A 19651-nucleotide genomic window follows, 5' to 3' on the forward strand; every position below is an offset into this window, starting at 1 on the left:
GCTTGGCCTGCAAGATTCAGGATACGGCTTCATTTCAGCTGTCCCAAGTATGCAAATGTAGCACATGTAAGTCAATGTTTACTACAAATTAGTACAATGGTTTACTGCAATGCTTACTTCAACTTTGAAAAATTTCAAGGAAAACAATCATTGCTGTTAGCTTTTTGTTCTTTTAACCTTGAATACAAAGCTGCAGCAATGATATCATTTGTTTGTTTTTTACAAAAGTTACAGTTATGCCCTACCGTGACAAATGATGATGACATGCTACCAAACAGATGGAAGGCACTTACCCTCATGACTTCATACAGCTCCCTGTCAATGGCGTCCATGATTAGATCTGCTGCGTCCAGCTTGGGTATGAAGCGGGGACTCTCTGGTTCATCTGCCATCTCTTCCAGTTCAGACGCTATGTCTGGAAAAAACAGTTACTACGTGTTGGCAACTAGCATATATAGGTCAAGAATTAATCAATCTCTTTCAGTTCAGATGAAATGTCTGCAAAACAACTAGTAATTGTTGGCAATTAGGGAAAAAAATCAATCATTCATTACAGCCTTTTAGTCAGTGGCTACTTTTCCTGGATGCATTTCTAAATATACCCAAACTAGTACTCGTAACCTGTGGACAACTACTTCATGTGAATTGCGATGCATACCATTTAATGGGTATGTTACCACTTTGCCATTGTTTACAGGTCAAGGATTTCTTAGGTTGACTACCACTAGTACTATAACGTTACATGATTAAACCACAGATTTCTTTTTCTTATACACGACTGTAGTATTTTTGAAAACTCCTGTCTTTCCGTAAATAATTTCATCAGGTTGGAAGATACTTAGGGTTAAATAGCGGCGAGTTGCAGAACTCCAGTCAGAAGCTCTGAGGAAGGTGTCTGATAGACATCGAAACGTAAGCAGGTGAGAACCTTACTGGTTGTGTTAGAAGAAAATCCTATACCCTAACTCCTGTCTTGATTTAAACTTTGTTAACTTTTAAATTAACTTTGCATGACAGAGACTTACATTGTAAGTAGGGCACATGCCCACCTCAGATTGTCAAGGAAACATTCAAGTCACTCTGTTCAAATCAAACTGTTTTAGTCTTACCTTACCACTTACCTTTACAAACAACTGATGGGACAACCAAATCTAGACAGCAAGCAGGAGTAACTGTTCACTAGCTACAGAACACAACTAGAAAACCCACAAGTATCTGATGAACTAAAAGCTTGTCAACGGTTTACAATAAACTTCCGTCCTCTTTCTGTTCAAATCTTTTACAACTGACGCCAATTTGTAACACTTGCCTCAGGCAATCCTGGTTTGTTAGATGACCATTCAGTTCCAGTAGCTTGCACCTTAATTACAAGTAACAGGTAGCACTACCGTGAGGGCTATCACCAATAATTGCTTTCCCTGTCTAAATAATCTTGTACAACCCGACTGTAACGGAGTTTGTAAACATTATCTGTTTATACTAAACACGGAAGTTCCACTCAGTGCACTTACTTCTAGAAAGTTTCCGGATGTCTTTTAGTTTGGAAGTGTAGGAACTACTCCCCATCCACATCTTGTAGTTTCTACTCATGATGACAATGTTTAATCCAGAGTCATTAAGTCATCTAATTACCACTTGTGGAAGCACCAATCTGGTGAGTCAGTTTGAAAAAGGTGGGAAAAGGTCAACGAGGTCATCGCGGCACTGAGCATGTGCGGAGCAAGGAACCATGGGACTTATAAGTTGAGATCTTAGATTTCGACCAGGCAAAGACCGTCTATTCTTGCAGTGACATGTAATTTGCTCTAAAATGTAAATCTCTTTAATTTCTTTGACAAGACCGGTAGAAGGTATTAGCTTCGAGGCACCGGCTTTGTTCAAAAGCTCACGGGTCAATCTCCACGCTGGTATTTGCGGATTCTTGTCCGTTTGTGATGTATAGTGAGAGGGAATAAAAGAAACGGGATCCGGTTACGACTGCACTGTTCTACCCCCAACAGGCGGATTGGGTTTCGTTGTTGGCTTGTCGTCTTTTCAGAACCACGTGCCATTACTGAGCAAGCACAACTCAACAGAAAAAACGACAAGGTGCAAGTCGTAAAGAAAACAAATCGTGGACCCTCCTGCCCTTAGAACTTTTGTCACTCTCTGATAAAAATTCTACCAACAGTCAAAGGGAAAGTGATACCTGGAAGTTGCTTTTCTACTTAAGCTCATACTTAGCTGGGACGAGTTGGAATTACTTGAAGTAAAAAAACAAGTTCTGGCTTTCGGAAGTCAAAACTAACAACAAGAGAAAATGTTTCCCACAGACAATTACCTTGTTTTTTCACTAATCCCCGTTGAGAGCTCTTAGCCCTCGCGAGAATAAAGACGGTGCGACAAACCTGGATTAATGAGTTCGTCGGTGTTGTCCAACGCGTCGTTTTCGCTCCACTCCTCGTCCCCTTCTGCGCCGCTCACGGGATCCATTTCTTAGCGGAGTAACAGTGAAATTAGTTCAAATTAGTTCAGTCTAGCTTCCTGATGCCACACATGAACATGTTGTCTTTTGTAGAAAATTACAAAGGAAAACCCCAACAAAATGAAAACAAACTGACTGAGAGAATTGTTGTTACATCGTTGTTATGCTTTCTTCAGGAATTACTCTGAACTGTTTTTGACCTTGACTCTAGTCCCTCTCAATGGTTACTAAGTATTCACTTAATGGCTTAAAACTTAACAGGTGTCAGACAGCAACATAGAATTAGAAAAGCAGGTAAGTTCAAAAGCTTGTTATGTAGATAAGGTGAGGCACTGGTCATTTTAAGAATAGCCAAAAAGACTTCTTACCTCTTTGTTGCAGTTTCTTTAAGCACTGTGGTTCAAGACACTAGATCATCCTGGAAACCTCTAGGAACGTCAGTCTGTAAAAAAGTGAAAACACAATTAATTATATTAAAAACTTAATTCACAACAAGTCTGAGTTATGACTCTACTAATACACAATAAAAAATTCTATATGCTTTGTAACAATACTGAAATCTGGGTCAACAGTTGCTATTACTGTCATTTTCATTGACTGAATGACTTATCTTCCAGCAAATAAGTTACCGGTAATTACACAGCTGACGGCCCTGTCAGTCACCCAGACTTAATGGCACCAGATGTACTAGTCAGGACCACTGATCTTATCTGCAAATATCATTCAACAAGTTACAAAATATTACATATTACATTTACATTGTAACTAACAAACAGAACTGAAGAAATACCCATATCTGAGTCTCTTTCTTATGTTTGAAACTTCAAAGTAACAACACCAAATAGCAAAGTGCAACATTAAATAAAGACTGACTTTGAAATACTAAACTGTTATGCAGATAAAATCTATCAAAGTGCATTTCTGTTTTGGTGTGATTGGTATGATGTTTATGTTTTGGTAGAAGCGATGACATTTTTAGACTTCAGGCTCGAAACAACTCAAATACCTGCACACCCTTGAACACAAATAAACCTGTCCATGGATGAATGCCAGCATATCTTTACAGAGTTGACACGACCTAAATTTGTCACAATGTTTTCCAAAGGTTTGCCCAAATCTCAAAACTTCCTGTCATGCATTTCAAGTTAATGGTGAAAAGGCTTGTGATTGTGATTACAGGGATCACGAACATGATGACCTCTGTACCCAAGGTCATGACCTATACACCTGAGGGTCCTAACCAACATGTTGTAGACCTGACTCAATTACAGACCTCTCAATTATCCTGATTACAAGGGTCATGAACAATTGATGACCTCTGTACCCAAGGTCATGAACTGTACACCAGGGGGTCGTAACCGACATGTCCTGTACCTGTCAATTACAGACCTCTCAATTACCAGTATCTTGCCTCATCACAATCACCTCTGATCGGTCAAGTAAAGCGTTCTTTAACAGCGACCGCGGAGCCCCAGCGACAGAAAATGTTTGTCGAAACCCGGGTCAATATTTGAGCTGTCGCCCATAACTTGACAAACAGCCACATGGAATTGTTGGCCATTAACGAAGCAAACTTTAGAATATGTTGAAGTTGACTATAATACATGTATATATACAAGCGATACGATAACTTAATCAATAAAATTGACATTGAACATTTTCGAGGTTCAACTAAAAAGGGACATATTTCCTTTACATATAGTAGGTTGATCCAAATATTTTAACATTCAACAATTACATCAACTATAAACAGAGACTGTGATCTAAAAGAAGTCTTTGATGATTTGAAACCAATGAAAGGAAATTCTAGTAACAGGACTGGGTTTAGTAAACTGTAACGTTAAACCTACAAGATATATTTCCTTGTCTACCAAATATCAATTATGGAATTAAATTATAATCCTATTTCAGAAAAGAAAAGTTTCTTGTCTTCCTCCAATGTGGAAAGTTCTTGAAAAATTAGCAACAGAGACTGTGGTATCCTAGTGATACAAATTCCTTCACATACTATCACAGCCCACTTCAGAGATAACCTATTGTTCTACGTGGTGACCAGTACTATGGGGGTTGGAATGGGAGACCAAACTCAATAAAGATGTTAGATAGAACAGAGTGGGTTGTTATAATATTAACTTTGCCTAAAAGGTTATGTTTTGGTAGCACTTGTAGCGGCGTTTCTTTGTGGTTTGGATGGATTGTCATGAAAATGTGGTTAGGTCTTGGACATTCAAAGAATTAATTAGATTTTGGGTCCCCTGGTGGCTTTCCATGGTACTGCAACAAAACTTTTTCGGCTTTTGTAATTGTATCTCATTCTCTGGACAAGTTTATGACTACTATTAACTATTTCTCAGAGATTCCAAGCATATCTATCATGACATAACTTATTTTTCATTCCAATCAAAGTGCCCCCTAAAAATGTTTTTAATTCTCCAATGCCATATTTTCAAACAAAACCCCTCAACTCTGAACATGATAGTACAATCTAAAAGAAAAACAGTGGTTGAGTTTCATACTGACAATGCAAAGGGATAAATACATGTATATAATTGAACCTGTTTCTATGTGAGGCTTCTATCCAGGGAACGGTTCAACCAATATAAAGACAACCACCTGTTGATTGTATCTTTATTAGCAAAACTAGCTAACCTGCTGAGTACAGGTCTCTATAGAAAACAAAAAACACAAACTTCAAAAAAGCTGACACAAACTACCAATTAGTTTTGATGTTTTGGCCAGGTTTCTGTAAGAGGTCTGCAAATCAACAGCCACCATTTGTGTCCTCCTAATGATCTGGCTTGATGGGGCAGCTAACACCTGCTAGCAACCTGCCTTTGGATAATTGGCTTCAAGTCGGCTTTTTTGGAGCATTTTGTTGATAGACTTTGGAATGGTTTTGATTCTTAAACAGAAGGGACAGAAATATTTGGTTTCATGATGATTTTGAAAACATATTGCGGAATGAGTGTCAGAAGGGAAAATAGCCTTAGGAGACATGCAAATTGTGTTGAATTTTTTTTACTTGAAATTCTAAAATCTGTCACAAAACTAAATTGATGGCTATTTCCTAGTTGGAAAATCTCAACGATATTACCTTCCATTTTGTTCCTCAGAAGTAACCCATCCTTTATCTTTGAAACATTTTCTTCCTACTGCCCCCCCCCCCTCATATTTCAATGGAATAGCCCTGGGACAGTAAGCTACTCAGAAGAGGGCCTGTAGTGCTATCCCCTGGCTGACCCCTGCAAGGCACAAAATCTAATTAAAACTTGTCACATACTTCACGTCATCATTTACCCACCTGTGACATGGTCAAATGGATCTAGGGGATAATGAATACACAACCTCTCCTCTTGCTGTTGTCTGTTTGTTGGAGGAACACATGGGTAAACAACTGACCCTTACACAGATCCCCAGACAACAAGTGAACTGTTTTCAAGTATTCAGGTCACGATGGTAAGAAATCGAGCATCTTCCGGGCATCTTACCATTTGTTTATTCAGTTACCATGGCTACAGGTTATTCATGACCACATGGAGGTAAAATATTGCACCCGAAATGCCTCGCTGGCTTATTTTTGGCTAATTTTTGGTGTGACCACAGGAAAGCAAAAAACCGTTACCTGTGTTTGCGTAGAAAGAGCTGGGCTGGGAAATGTGTCAACACGAGGTGTTTGTTCGTCATCCTACGACACCCGAAGCCTTTTCTTTCCCGCGTTTGACCTGTTTCAACATTCCAAACCCACCGTGGTCTTACCTAGTGGCCCTGTAAAACCTCCGAAGCATTACGGTTATCACCCCCAAATCATTGTGCCCGTGTTTGGAAGGCTTACAAACAGAAGCCTACGGCAAAGATTTCCAACAAAAGTTAGGCCACCATAATGGGTTTGTTCTTATTTGATAACCTTTTTGCCTCTGTAATGCCTTTTTGACAGAGTCTTGACATAATGACGTTTAGTCAAGATGAACAACTTTTAGCGTCATGATCAAGCAAACACAGTCCTTTTCAGAGGACTTTTTAATGTTTCTACCGTTGCCAGTATTACAACACACACACCGGAAACATTTGATGCTGGAGACAGGAACACACATCTTCTGAATGTTTTTCCTGCACTCAGTATTTTCTATACAAGTCAGACATGGCAAATTTATTACATAATACAAATCTAAATGGCAACACTGTGACCATGCATGTCCTTGCTGTTGAGCCATTTTGTAACAAATACAGGACTCGAGAGATGTAAGCCAGCTTTACTTTACCTTACTGAACAAGTGCTACTGTTATGAGCCTAGTATAATTATGGTAAAAAGCTGCGTAACACGCAATTCTTTCACACATTTTTATATCATTGTTCCTATGCCCCAGGCTAAAACTGACAACATTACTGCAAACAGTGGCAAAATTTCAGATATAATCCTACTACAAAAGTCTGAATGTAACTGTAAAGAACTTGTTAAAGTGTAAAACTGGCAACTTTCCAAGTATGACAGTGTTCGCAGGCCTCATGACTTTGAACACCTGTGTTAGACGTGACATAGTAAGGGAAAGCTAAAGTGATCAGCAAACTCTTACCTTTTTACTTTTAACTTCTATTCACTGTAAATGCATGTACCTTTGCAATGGTGTTATTTGACGTTATCAAAGGAAGGAAAAGAACCTTTTTACAGTGTTTAAAGTTCGTGGCTGAAACAATTCTGAAGTACATGTACTGCATATAATAGGCATTAGAAAACACATATTTGTGGTGTTATGATTTCATGGTACAAAGCCACTGCAAGAATAAACTGCAAATATTTCGTGGTTTACAGTAAACAAACTGCCATACCAAAGTGGTGTGCCAACTTTCTAACTTTGGTTGGGATTTTTACAATGTACTTTTAACCTAGTAGCAGGGACAGATAGCAAGGATTTGTGAGAGACGGAAGGTTAGAATTTTATGATGTCCTTTTTTAGGTCAACAAAGCACGCTTATAATTTTTTCTTCTAGTACCAGGATCTGTACTTTTCTCTCCTCAAAAGTTTTTATAGAGTGTGATATTCCAGTATTACTTGTGATGTAACTTTTTCATCTACTACCCCCCCTCCCATACAATCCTTCGTGGCTCATCCCTACATGGTCATCGAAGCCATAAACAATGATATATTCATAAAACATGACAAAAAATCCTTCTAACCTTGGACTGCATGACCATTTTCTTTACATTGTCACAATTGGGTCAAGACAAAATTGCCCTTTCTTATGCCAAACCCATTTTGAAGACACCTACTTGTATCCATTTCATTCACACTTTCCTGTACATCAAAGAAGTAATCTTCTCAAACAAGCCTTTTGTGTCAGTGTCTTTATAAGTTTTACATATGAACAATGTTGAAAATGAGTCCTCTGGGGGTAGCAGTTCAGGTTTCGCTGTCACACTGTCCGAAGTTTCCTTTCATCTATTGTTTGATCGCAGACGGATCAGTTTAATTGGTGAGTGATCAGTGTAACGACTGTAACGACTTTGACGTACATGTAGCAAATCGAGAGTTGTCTGATGAAGGTGAAGTACAGGAATGACAAGTACAAGGCTAGAAATACTGTCAGTACCACCTGCATATTCAGATTAGTGCAGGTAAAATTGGACCTGTGCACCTATTTCTGATGTCTACCTGCACCTAACCTGCACCAGGCCATGTAGATGTAGGTATATGTGGATTTTTGCTTGCTACATTTACTGTTGCTACGTATAAATCTCAGTAGTGCAGGTAAGATTTGTCTGCTGCAGGAAATTTTCAATTTACCTGCACAGGAAAAAAAAGATTTCAAGCCCTGCAAATGGCTAGTCAACTTTGACACTGTAATTCAAAAGTACACCTAGACCTAGGAATTAGGCTTGTAAAAAGGGTATCATAAAAAGCTTTATACTATTATAGCTTTAAGTTTACATAACTTTATTGCATGCGTGTGAGTTGCAACCTGTTGCTGGCAATATAGGGTATGACTGGCTGGGGGAAAAAATGATACTAGTAACTATAATATAAATTGTTTCTGACCAAAACAACGTGCTGATATAGTTTGTTCCACACCATTCCACATTTTTGCTTTGTTACCTTGACTCTAATTGTATGTTAGGCACTTCCGAGCTTGAATCGGATCAGAAAAGCATCAGTGACCCAAAATGTCATGCTCTGCCCAAGTTTAGGGAAACCATTCACCACATGACACCCACAGTTCTAAACAGGTGAAATTCTACACATTCTTACTCAACAGCGATTATTTGTAGTGCGAAAGTGCTGTGAAGCGCTTGCAAAGTGGCATAAAGGCCCGTCCGGTACGGTTACCGGTTGCGTACTTGGCTGACATGTTATGCCTCCTAAATGCGTCCTATTTGTAATCACGGGAGTGTGAAGACTGTACAAGTAAAGTAGGACATCTATATGATTGGTCTATGAGTAACATAACTGCCACTGTACCAATACTACTACTAGTACATTTTGGATGGCACGTCTGATATTTTCAGTGGTTTTTATTTTTGGTTATTACCTTATAACTCCATTGAAAACCTCCATCCCGCAAGAGTAAGTGATCACCAAAATAAATGAATTTATCCTAACCACTTTTAATGGGTGATTCAACATCTTATCAGCACACACCAAACATCTGCTTGGATTAATAACTTATAAAGTTTGTAGTAACAAAGGAAATCTTTGATCAGCCACACGTAATTTGGTTTTTTATCAGCTATCTCTCACTCCTTGGGTTAATTATTTTTGTTGATATGATAACCTGTTGTCAAACCAGCCCCTGGGGTTATCATATCAAACCCCCTGTAATAGACTGCCACGATAACAAACTGGATGATAACACCACTTATCGTAATGGCAAACACATTTACATTCGCGATCCTCACGAACTCTTGCATGATAATCATCAGAATAATTTTCTACCGAAGACATGCTTGAGTGATAAGCGTAAAAACTGGATTTTCATGGTGTTTTTGGCGACATGCTGGGCTAAAATTGGTGACTGTTGTGGCATTTTGACATACAAAGCTCCTATAGCTAGGATCCGGGATTAAATCCTGAACAGTCCAAGTGGGTTAGTAGACAACGCATTTCACAGTACAGTGAGTACTACGGTGCAGTATCGGGAAGGTAAACAAACCAACGTAGCGAGAAATCTACACGGTTTTCCAAGTTCCATTCGAAATCGTGCCGTGGTAACTTCACTTCCTGATTACTGAAACTCTAGCCCGTTCGCTAAGATCGCTTACCTCTTTAGCTACACGGTGACACCACCGGATCCGCGACCCCAACGACCGACTTCAAGCAAGCTGACTTCAAGACGTTGTGGCCGTGTTGTCTTATAAATCCCGGAGGTGCTACGTACGTGCGAGCCGACAGACGCCTTCGGGCCACCTCGGCTCCTCCTCCCGACCAAGTCGTGACCGCTTCCGCTGTGGCTCCCGCGTGGACGAATTACGCCGATCCCCTATAGTTCAGACCCTTAATTGTTTTGCTGTCGTACGCTTATTAGTTTGTACAAGATCGCGAGGGGTCGGGAGAAACTTGATCGCGTCTTTTGCCAGGTGAGGAGAATGGGGAGGGCGGCAGTTGGAAAACCCGCCCAGCTGTGATTGAGGTAGCAGAACACAGTTTTCGCCCTATGGGGATTTCTATAGTTAAGGACCCCAAGATGACTCACTTCGACGCGGTAAAAATTATAGCAGGGTGCACTTCACAAATACGAAAATCGAATATGTTTGAGAAGAAGGTACAAACTACAAAATATCTAGAAACCAAAAAATCCCGTCGGCGTATCTGCTCGTAACGTACACTTTGAAATCGCCTCCTACGGACGTGACCTGAACTGCAGCCGACTCACCCGGAAAGCCAGTTGCACAATACGGCGCATTTATACACGAACTGGAAAACCTTCACAAATCAAATCATACAGTCTCAAACCCGATACATTTCTACACCACACAGCACAATTTACATCTGGCTGACGCTCTTATCAGGCTTTCTACCCAGCCTTCAAGAATATTCGCTGCACTACTTTCTATACCCGCGTCATCGTCCCCGGGGGTCGCCCATTAATACTGTGACCTGCTACCTTGAACCAACTTGACCTTGGATTTTCTTTCGCTCAGTCGACAAAACTAGACAAGATGCGAAACCTGGCCAAATTTTAGTTCACAACTCCAAACGGTTGCTGAGATATTGCCAACTTTGCACTTCGGCACCTGCCATAGGGCTAGGGCCCGTCCAAGGCCCGTACGAGGGGCCATTTAGTGGTCCCATTATCCAATAAAATGTACTATTCTGGCCCTCTCTTTCTTGTTAACAATGATCATCAGTGCCTACTCTATCATTTAGAGTGATTTTTACTTAGTGTAAGGCTTGTTACGGCAAAAAGGGGGGGGGGTGAACGCGGCTTCGGGGCGGTGGCACTTCCCTACTAAGTCCTATAGTTAAGCATAGGCGGCGGTCATAGCGGGCCGTTGCCATGGCAACGGGGGTCTGACGGTGAAACAAACTGGTACATTTCAAGTGAGTCTACGTCAGTACTTGGTATACCAAGAAAATTTGGTCGAAAATACCGCTGCTTGGAATTAATGGCCAATTCCCGTGTCTATTGAAGGTAGCAGAACACAGTTTTCGCCCTATGGGGATTTCTATAGTTAAGGACCCCAAGATGACTCACTTCGACGCGGTAAAAATTATAGCAGGGTGCACTTCACAAATACGAAAATCGAATATGTTTGAGAAGAAGGTACAAACTACAAAATATCTAGAAACCAAAAAATACCCGTCGGCGTATCTGCTCGTAACGTACACTTTGAAATCGCCTCCTACGGACGTGACCTGAACTGCAGCCGACTCACCCGGAAAGCCAGTTGCACAATACGGCGCATTTATACACGAACTGGAAAACCTTCACAAATCAAATCATACAGTCTCAAACCCGATACATTTCTACACCACACAGCACAATTTACATCTGGCTGACGCTCTTATCAGGCTTTCTACCCAGCCTTCAAGAATATTCGCTGCACTACTTTCTATACCCGCGTCATCGTCCCCGGGGGTCGCCCATTAATACTGTGACCTGCTACCTTGACAGGCCAAATACGGCGCCAAAACAACGGCATGCTGGGAAATTACGGACGATACCACTCCGCTCACCCGCACGGGGGAGTTTTGTTTACCGGATATTTGTACACCTGTTCACCTACATTTGCTCCATATCGAAATATATGATCGTAGGGACATTGGAACAATACTTAATGTCAAATTTTGCTTTCTGATGAAAACTAAATGTCAAATTTTGCTTTCTGATGTTGAAGACTAAAAACTTCAGAGCTAAGATATCACCTCATTACAAAGTCATGCTCGTAGCGTTACTTTGAATTTCATTTTTTCTGACCTTGAGACAGTAATAAATGACTTCTGCCAGTGAATTCAAGGACCTACGGTATGTCTGCATGATGAATATAGCAGAAATAGTGTTAAATAGATACATTGTCTCTATATAGACTCAGACAAGGATATTTACCCCTGATAGACTGACTGGCTGAACCAAGGACACGAGGTTATTTCTTTGAAACAGATTACATATTCAACACGGAAGAGACATCAGCAATTTCGGTGTCAAATATTTTCAGGTCAATTTTGATACATTATACCCTTGTAAAAAAAGATAAAATGTGTATTTATGTTAATGTTTCAAACAATGAAAATGAAAAGGCTTGCCACCACAATCTACCACAAATAAAGAAGCAATGGTCGACACAAACAAGGAAAAATCACAAACTAGTACAAGGCAACAAATAGCTGTTATTCTTTTCTTCTTTAATATTTATAAACAGCAACATTCCTATAACTTAAAGGAACCAACATTCCTATAACTGAAAGGAACCAAAACAGGTTGCTACATTACATACTGGAAAGTTCCAATAATAGACTTGTGTACAACCAGCCAATGTCTGGACTTGTATCAAAATACCTTTGAACTGTTTTGTAAAAGTTCCTCCAACATTCTCAACAAAAGGTCTTCATACATTCTTTATTAAACTATCATTCAGTCATTTTTGTTGCAAAATAACTGTGATGTGAACAACTTATTTATGACCCTTCGATAGAAATAAAACACAACAAACTAAATCAAAGGGATCATTAACTCCAGTCAACAGTCTTCACGACATATTCCTCCATGTTACTACCAATACTAGCACTCGCAGCTCCGTAAGCGAGCCCCATCAGGATGGCCGTTGCGCCGTCTATCTCTCCCGTGGACGTCACCGGCACGGTTTCCTCAGAAGCCACGCCCATCTGCACGGACCCCAGGGAGGGGAGGATGTTTGAATCTGAGGCTGGGGATGCCTTGGCTAACTTCACCACGGGTTTCTGAATGTTGTGCACTGTCTGGATTTTCAACAGAAAAAAAACAACATGCTTTTTAAACTGGAATTTTATTAGCTGCGTTGACTGTTATCAATTATGAGGTATAAAAGAAATAATTAATGGCAATGGTTTCTAAACAGTTTTTAGTGTGTTCCATGCCTCCTAAATTCCAAGTGGTGCAAGTAAAATTTATCTTGTGCAGGAAATTTTCAATGTTACGTGCAGGTGTGCAGAAAAAGTATTTCGAGACCTAGAAATACGTGTAGTACAAAACACGAATTCACAGTATTAGGTATACTACTAAAAAGAAAATCAATGCAAATGTTTCAAGGTTTATGGTACCTTATAATGTCGGAATAAGGATGTCCTCCACTTGGACTTGAAGTCGCAGATTTCACAGTTGTACCTGGTCGTCTCCAGATGAGCCAGTTCATGCTCCTCCATGCGGATGTGGTTACTACTGCTGTAACTACACCTGCTGCAGTGGTGAAGGGGCTTCTCTGTGGTGAGGAGAACAAGAAAGGTGTAAAAAAACACGTGCTTGATTATGAAAAAATTATTTGCATCATTTGTACAATTTACATTATTTTCAGTGATAAGGAGGAACACAGTAAAAACTTCCTAGCTTGAAAGTTCATCCCTTTTGGTAGAAATCATTCTGAAGCAAAAATTGTAACAAAACTTCTGAAGAAGAAATTGGACCAACACTCTTGCAAACCATCCTACCCGTACTAGTTTGCACATCTCACCTGAGTGCACTTCCTCAATATGTCTCTTGAGGGCGTTGCTCTCCTTGAAGCCGTAGGTACAGTGGGGGCACTTGTGTTGGCGGTCTTCACTGTGCAAGTCCATGTGTTTCTGCACAAAAAATGTCATGTACACATGTAATGATGTACAACCCTCTCTTCCATACATTTCTAACAGAGAACAAAGAATTACCCCAAAAAAACTGTAAAAGAAAGTAAAATTCAGCTTTTACAAACCTCAAGAGCAGACTTGTTGCATGTAGAGAAGCCACAGTGAGGACATGACATCTTGTTGTCTGAGTGTACCCTCTTGTTGTGTCTTAGCAGGCCTTCCTTGGACTTGGAGGAATAGTTACACTTCTTACAGGCAAAAGGCCGAGTGTCTGAGTGAATCACCTGCACATGGTGGTTTAGATTTCCTGAAAGACAACGGCTGTCACATTAAGCAACAGGACACTTCATTTGAGATACATTTTGATGATACGGGTATCTAAAAGGAGGCAAGATGATATTTGTGAATTTTATACAGATGTTACCTCCATGTACTAGTATGGAGGTTTTGTTTTCGGTGTGTTTTGGAAATGAATGAAAAAAATCATCTCACCCAAAAACTTGAAGAATTTTCCACAGAGGTCACACATGTAGGGCCTGTCCTCTGGAATAAAACAGAAGGAAGAACACCTTAAATGTTCATTCACATTCATCACTAGTGAAGTCCTGTCAGCTGTAGTTAAACAAGTGGTTGTGTTAAGAACTTTGGTATTAAATTCTACAGTTTCGACATTTCTCCTTACCAGTGTGCACACACAGGATGTGTTTCTTGAGTTCAGACTGTATGGGAGCGAAGTAGCCACACTCCTTACAGCGGTACCTGCCCTCCCCCCTGTGTTTCTCCATGTGTGCCCGCAGCATGTGAGGACGGGTGGTGGAAAACTTGGGGCACTGTGGGCACCTCAGGGGGTCCTCATGTACTCTCATGTGTTTCCTCAGATTACCTATAAGACATGAATGAATGGAACAATGAATGAATGAATGAATGAATGAATGAATGAATGAATGAATGAATGAACAAACAAATGAAAGTTGACCAGGAGTAATTGCGAAGTCATAAAATGAGGAATTTATTTATCTATCTATCAGGAATACAACTGTACTATAGAATTAGTTTAATTGCCTATTGAAAACACTGCAGAAACCTCATTTTCTCTCCTACTATAAAATGAAACCACTGCAAAAGTAGATAAATTTAAGTAAGTACCTTCCTCATGAATCTGAAAACCAATTAATGGAAAACACAAGAACTGGACATCTACATGTAGTAGCTTATTAACTCACGTCTTCCACTGAGAACTTTGCCGCAAACCTCACACATGGTGGGAAGGTTGTCTTTCTTTGGTCTGTTGGGTTGTTTACCGGTATACGTATCTCTGGCCGCTATGTGAATGTTATGTGCAGATGCCAAGTGACACTGGAAGAAAAGTGTAAAATACAAGTCATGCATAATGTTGTTCTTCAATAACAAACAGTCCTTTTTTTCCCAAAGTAAATCAAAATTAACTCAAGTTAGTGTACATGTCATTCATTTATTTATTTTTTTATTTATTTATAGTCAAGTTCATTCATTTATTTATTTAATGAGATTACGATAAGTACATTTGTGGAGGGATTGACCTAACAGTCTCCTTTTTAAGATGTCTACCCTAGACCAGTCTGTAAGGTGACAATAAAAAATTCTGATCCTTTGTGTTAGCAATTACAGTCAAAGATACCTTTCCATCAACATGGAACAAGGCAGTACCTTTAGTTTTATCCAACTCTTAAATGTATCCTGAGCCTTTCTACAGTCTAGGACGTAACACCTGAAGTCTGGGGAGTTCTCAACGTGACACTGCTCATGGAGATGTAGCTCCTCCTCTTTGAAGAAGAGAACCTAGAAAAAAATGAGAAAGAAGGGTGAAGACCAAACGAAGAAAATAACACTGACAGAAAACTTTTTCCACAAACTATCCCAAGTCAGTGCGTTAGCTTATTCACTCAAATAACATGTGTATATATATATATATATATATACAGTCGAACCTGTACAAATGACCACCTAGATTAGTATACTAGCCCACCTGTCCACAGACATGTAGACCAGATTTTATCAGTAGCCTAGGCAGTTTTGACTGTATATTGACATAATCTTGAATGCAGCTGCCCCAACCAAAAATATTCCTTTGAAGGAAAAGTTCTTCCTGAGAAATTGTCTGTTCCATCCAAAAATATTCCTTTGAAAGAAAAGGTTTTCTCTGAGAAATTGTCTTGCACACATATTGCAAGGTTAAAGAAAAAAGGCACAAACGTAGTAACAAAAATAGGTGTCTCCACAAGTGTCTCTAACCTTCTTACAGAACTTGTTCTCACATTTGTACTTCCTCTTCCTTCTGCGGAATGACCTTCGTGCCATCTTCTGTTTCTGTGCCAAGGTCAGGGTGTCCTTCATGTTCAGGTGCTGTTTGCTGAAGTGTTTGTCCAGTTGTCCTGTGGTGGGGAAGGACTTGTTACAGGCCTCGCAGGTCAGGTGCAGGAGGTCCGTGTGTTGGGTTATGTGGTCCTGCATGGCTTCCCAGTCAGTTGGTCCTGTCTAGAAAGGGTTCAACGGCAGGGAAAGAACAGTTATAGATTTTAATGAAATCCTGCTATACGTTAAATTCTCTGAATAACAAAGACAAATTAGCTTGTTTTCTTTCAAATGTTTGTTTGTTCCCTTCCTAAGAGTAAATTAAGTAATACGGTTTATTTTGCGGTTTTGGCAGTGCCTCCTCACTGTAAAATTATATCTGTGAATGTGATTTTGTGCTGCAGTTTTGTTCCATCATGAATTTAAACACTGCAAAAACTTCCTTTCCATTCCTTTGTGTTTATCCCAAAATTTGTAAACTGAATGAAAGAAAACCTGCCTGGCAGAAAGGACACTGGAAATCTGTGCTGTCCCCTTCAACAAGGTGGCAGCGGCTGTGAAGCTCCAGCTGTTCCTCAGTCCTGTACTTGACCTTGCAGCCTTCCCATGTACAGGAGAACCAGGACAGCTGCTGTCTCGAGACCTGAGGACTTTTGCTCTGTCCATTTTCCTGCTTTCCATTTCTTAACACCTCTGTATCTTCTGATTCCTTCAGGATGTACAAAGGCTTGGCAACAGCTTCAACTTCTGTTCCATTGTCTAACGTTTCACCTTCCTCGACCTTCAAAAATTGTCCGTGACACTGTAGGAAGTGGGACTTCATAGAAGGCCAGGTTGTAGCGGCTTGCATACAGATGTAGCATTGGAAGTGGGTCTTTTTATCAACATGGCATCTTTTATGGATGTCCAGTTCTTCCTGGTTGAAGAAGTATGACTTGCAGTCCTTTTTGAGACAGCTGAATTTCTGCGTCTGGTGGTGAAATTTCCATGTGTGCACCTGTTTGTAGTGCAGAGGCCAGTCTGGTTGATTGACACCATGCTTGGCTAGGGGGAAAAATAACAGAACAGTTAGACCTAAGAAAAATGTTGTGTTTCTGGTTACTGGATCCAGTTTTACACTTAAACTTTTTACTTGATGAGAGTATAAAATATGTGACACTGTGCATATCACATCAAAGAGCATGTTTTCCTCTGGATTGTTGCATCGTTCTTTGTCATATAGACCTTCAAACAATGCATTACAGTCAAATCTGCACGAGTCAACTCTACATAAGGACAACCTGGCCAATTTGACCTTGTTTTTAGATAACTTTCTCTAGAGACCACCTGTCCACATGTTGACCAGATTTTATCAGGTCCTGAGCAGGACAGGTTTGACTGTAGCTCACACTATCTGTTAAATTTAAAAACCAAAAGAAACCCAGCCACACCAGCCAGATGTCTGTCCAGTTCCTCTTTCCTGGAGAAGCCACAGTTACATACGACACAGTACAGGTGGAACACGCAGCTGTGGGAGCCCAGGTGAATCATCATGTTTTCCCAGGTGCCTTCCTCCACCTGCAAACAAAAGACATAGCAGAAATCCTCAATAGGTTATGTCCTCAAAAAACATTGTTGGTTAGTGAACAACATTAACATGATACAGTAATGATAGCAATCTGCTGTCTTAACCAAGTTTGTTTCATTTATGGGGTTAGGCAACATACCTGATGTTACTGACATTTCATTTAGCATTGGTCTTTTCTGACATTTTTTTTCCTTTTTGTTCTCAAATTTAAGATGGGAATTTTGAGGCCTGGTTGGACCAGCTGTAGCAGGTGCACCAGGTGATCTTACCTGACAGGTGGGGCACCTGAAAGCGCCATCAGACGCCCCGCCCTCCTGCAGGTGGCACTGCTCGTGTAGATCCCTCTGCTCCTGGGTGGGGAACCTTAACCTGCACCCTGCCGTGCTGCACCTGTAATTCTGAAAAAAAAAACCCAGAAACTTGAACTAAGCATTGTGTTGATCAAGCCAAAGATCAAGTCATTCACAAGAAAACAGTTTCTCAAGCAACTGGATACATATTGAAAATCAGCAGATGTTTCAAGTAGCATCCACTACTTTTCCTCAGTGACATAAGGAAGGTCATTGATTGGTTACTTGTGCAGAGCTTAATCATATTCTAAGTAAAAAAAGATAGTCGTAAGCTGTAAGTCTACGCTTTATTTCATTGAGCAACTTTTAAGTTAAAGTCTAGGTGCAAATCAAGGTTGTTTGATGTCCTACTTTCTTTTTCTTCAGTAATTCCGAAGAGATGTCATGAGGACTTTCCGGCATTTCAGTGGACCAATCATCATCATATCTGGCTGCAACACCTGAGGAAAAAAATAGAACCATTTTTTAAAGAAAGATATTAAAAATAGAAAATGAAATAAATTTTTCTCAAACCTTTCTCGGACCTTCGAACTAACTTCTAGTCAGTGTGCCATACATGCCTAATATGTGAAAATAACAAGCAAACACACAGAAACATTTTTTGCATACTGTTTAGTGCTACATGTACAAACAATCCATTTCCGTACCTGATGGCATATCGTCTTCATCATTGTGATCATCAAATGGCTCCCTGTCAGAATCGTCATCAGAAACTTTTTCTGTCTGGGGTCTGTCCTCAGTCATGTGCCCCCCTGCATAGGAGTGGTCCAGGCTTTGGGAGAAGTGAGCGGACTTCAGGTGTTCTGTCACCACCCCGGTGGTGTCGCCAAGAAACTGGCAGACCTTGCACCTGTAGATGGTCTCTATGTAGCTGCTGAGGTCTGGGGTCTGCTCACTGAACAAGGGCTGTCTGGCCAGGCTGATGGCATTGTGGTCACCCATTCTTCGATATGGGTTCAAGTTGACAAATTATTATGTCGCTGTGTACACATGTTGTAATCTTCTATGCAAGTTGCAACATTATAAAATTGTCACTTGATACCTATTGGGGCCTTTTGTGAAATGTTTTGTATGATTATGTGTACGCTGTTTAAGTAAATTTCTTTCTACGATATCTATTCTTTCCATTCCTATCTCACTTCCACATTTTTGGAGCAGGCTTTCCATTTCTGTATGTTACAGCACATCAAAATATGGCGGACAAGGACAGAAACTACACGGCGATCGATTTCACTGCTACACGGGTTTCAAACTATTTTGATTTCCACAGAACGGACAGTTTTAGTTCTCGGTGAATTTTTGACTGTTTGTTGATCAAATTTGATACATAAAGACTTGATAACTTACCTTATTTTGTGATTTCAGCGAGAATATGATGTCGAAACAGACATTTACGGTTTGATTGTATGGAACAGACTATTCAGAGCTGGGGGACATACACTTTCTTCATTTTAGACAAAGCTGAATGAAAATTACACTTGATGTGCCCAATTGACACCAACCAATATATAAATATACGATAATTTCAAGTAATATTATTTATTTTAATAGCATAACATACTAAGTTAGTATTGCATCTTCAACCTATCATTGCTTCTGTGCAATCGACCCTTCCAAATCCGCAGCACAGTCTACTAGCCCCATCTAGCGATCCATATCAAAAATGCATGTAATGTTACCGTGCTGTGATGGTCT

At 40.2% G+C, this 19651-nt stretch overlaps 2 protein-coding genes across 2 annotated transcripts in view; both read right to left on the reverse strand.

Moving 5' to 3' along the window:
- The window catches only part of LOC109465485 (trichohyalin-like), a 43016-nt gene extending 32938 nt beyond the window's left edge, over positions 1–10078 (reverse strand). Inside the window, exons 1-4 of the mRNA XM_019762840.1 lie at positions 9718–10078; positions 2833–2906; positions 2388–2474; positions 294–415 (exon numbers count right to left, since the gene is read on the reverse strand). Of these exons, the coding sequence (XP_019618399.1) occupies positions 294–415; positions 2388–2472 (207 nt within the window). The 5' untranslated portion in view covers positions 2473–2474; positions 2833–2906; positions 9718–10078. The remainder of the gene's footprint in view (positions 1–293; positions 416–2387; positions 2475–2832; positions 2907–9717) is intronic.
- A 2217-nt stretch (positions 10079–12295) lies between these two features.
- Positions 12296–19378, reverse strand: LOC109468035 (PR domain zinc finger protein 5-like). Its single transcript, XM_019766251.1, has 15 exons — positions 19304–19378; positions 18604–18899; positions 18308–18396; positions 17876–18004; positions 17470–17596; positions 16539–17083; positions 15980–16222; positions 15395–15526; positions 14932–15064; positions 14391–14591; positions 14201–14251; positions 13834–14015; positions 13600–13708; positions 13193–13350; positions 12296–12871 (listed from the first exon to the last, which is right to left on the reverse strand). Exons 2-15 carry the CDS (start codon positions 18896–18898, stop codon positions 12623–12625), a joined length of 2643 nt encoding a protein of 880 aa, XP_019621810.1. The 5' UTR covers position 18899; positions 19304–19378; the 3' UTR covers positions 12296–12622.
- Positions 19379–19651: the final 273 nt, after the last annotated feature.

Source organism: Branchiostoma belcheri, unplaced genomic scaffold (assembly GCF_001625305.1).
Source record: "Branchiostoma belcheri isolate BF01 breed outbred unplaced genomic scaffold, Haploidv18h27 scaffold1, whole genome shotgun sequence".
NCBI classification, from domain to species: domain Eukaryota; kingdom Metazoa; phylum Chordata; class Leptocardii; order Amphioxiformes; family Branchiostomatidae; genus Branchiostoma; species Branchiostoma belcheri.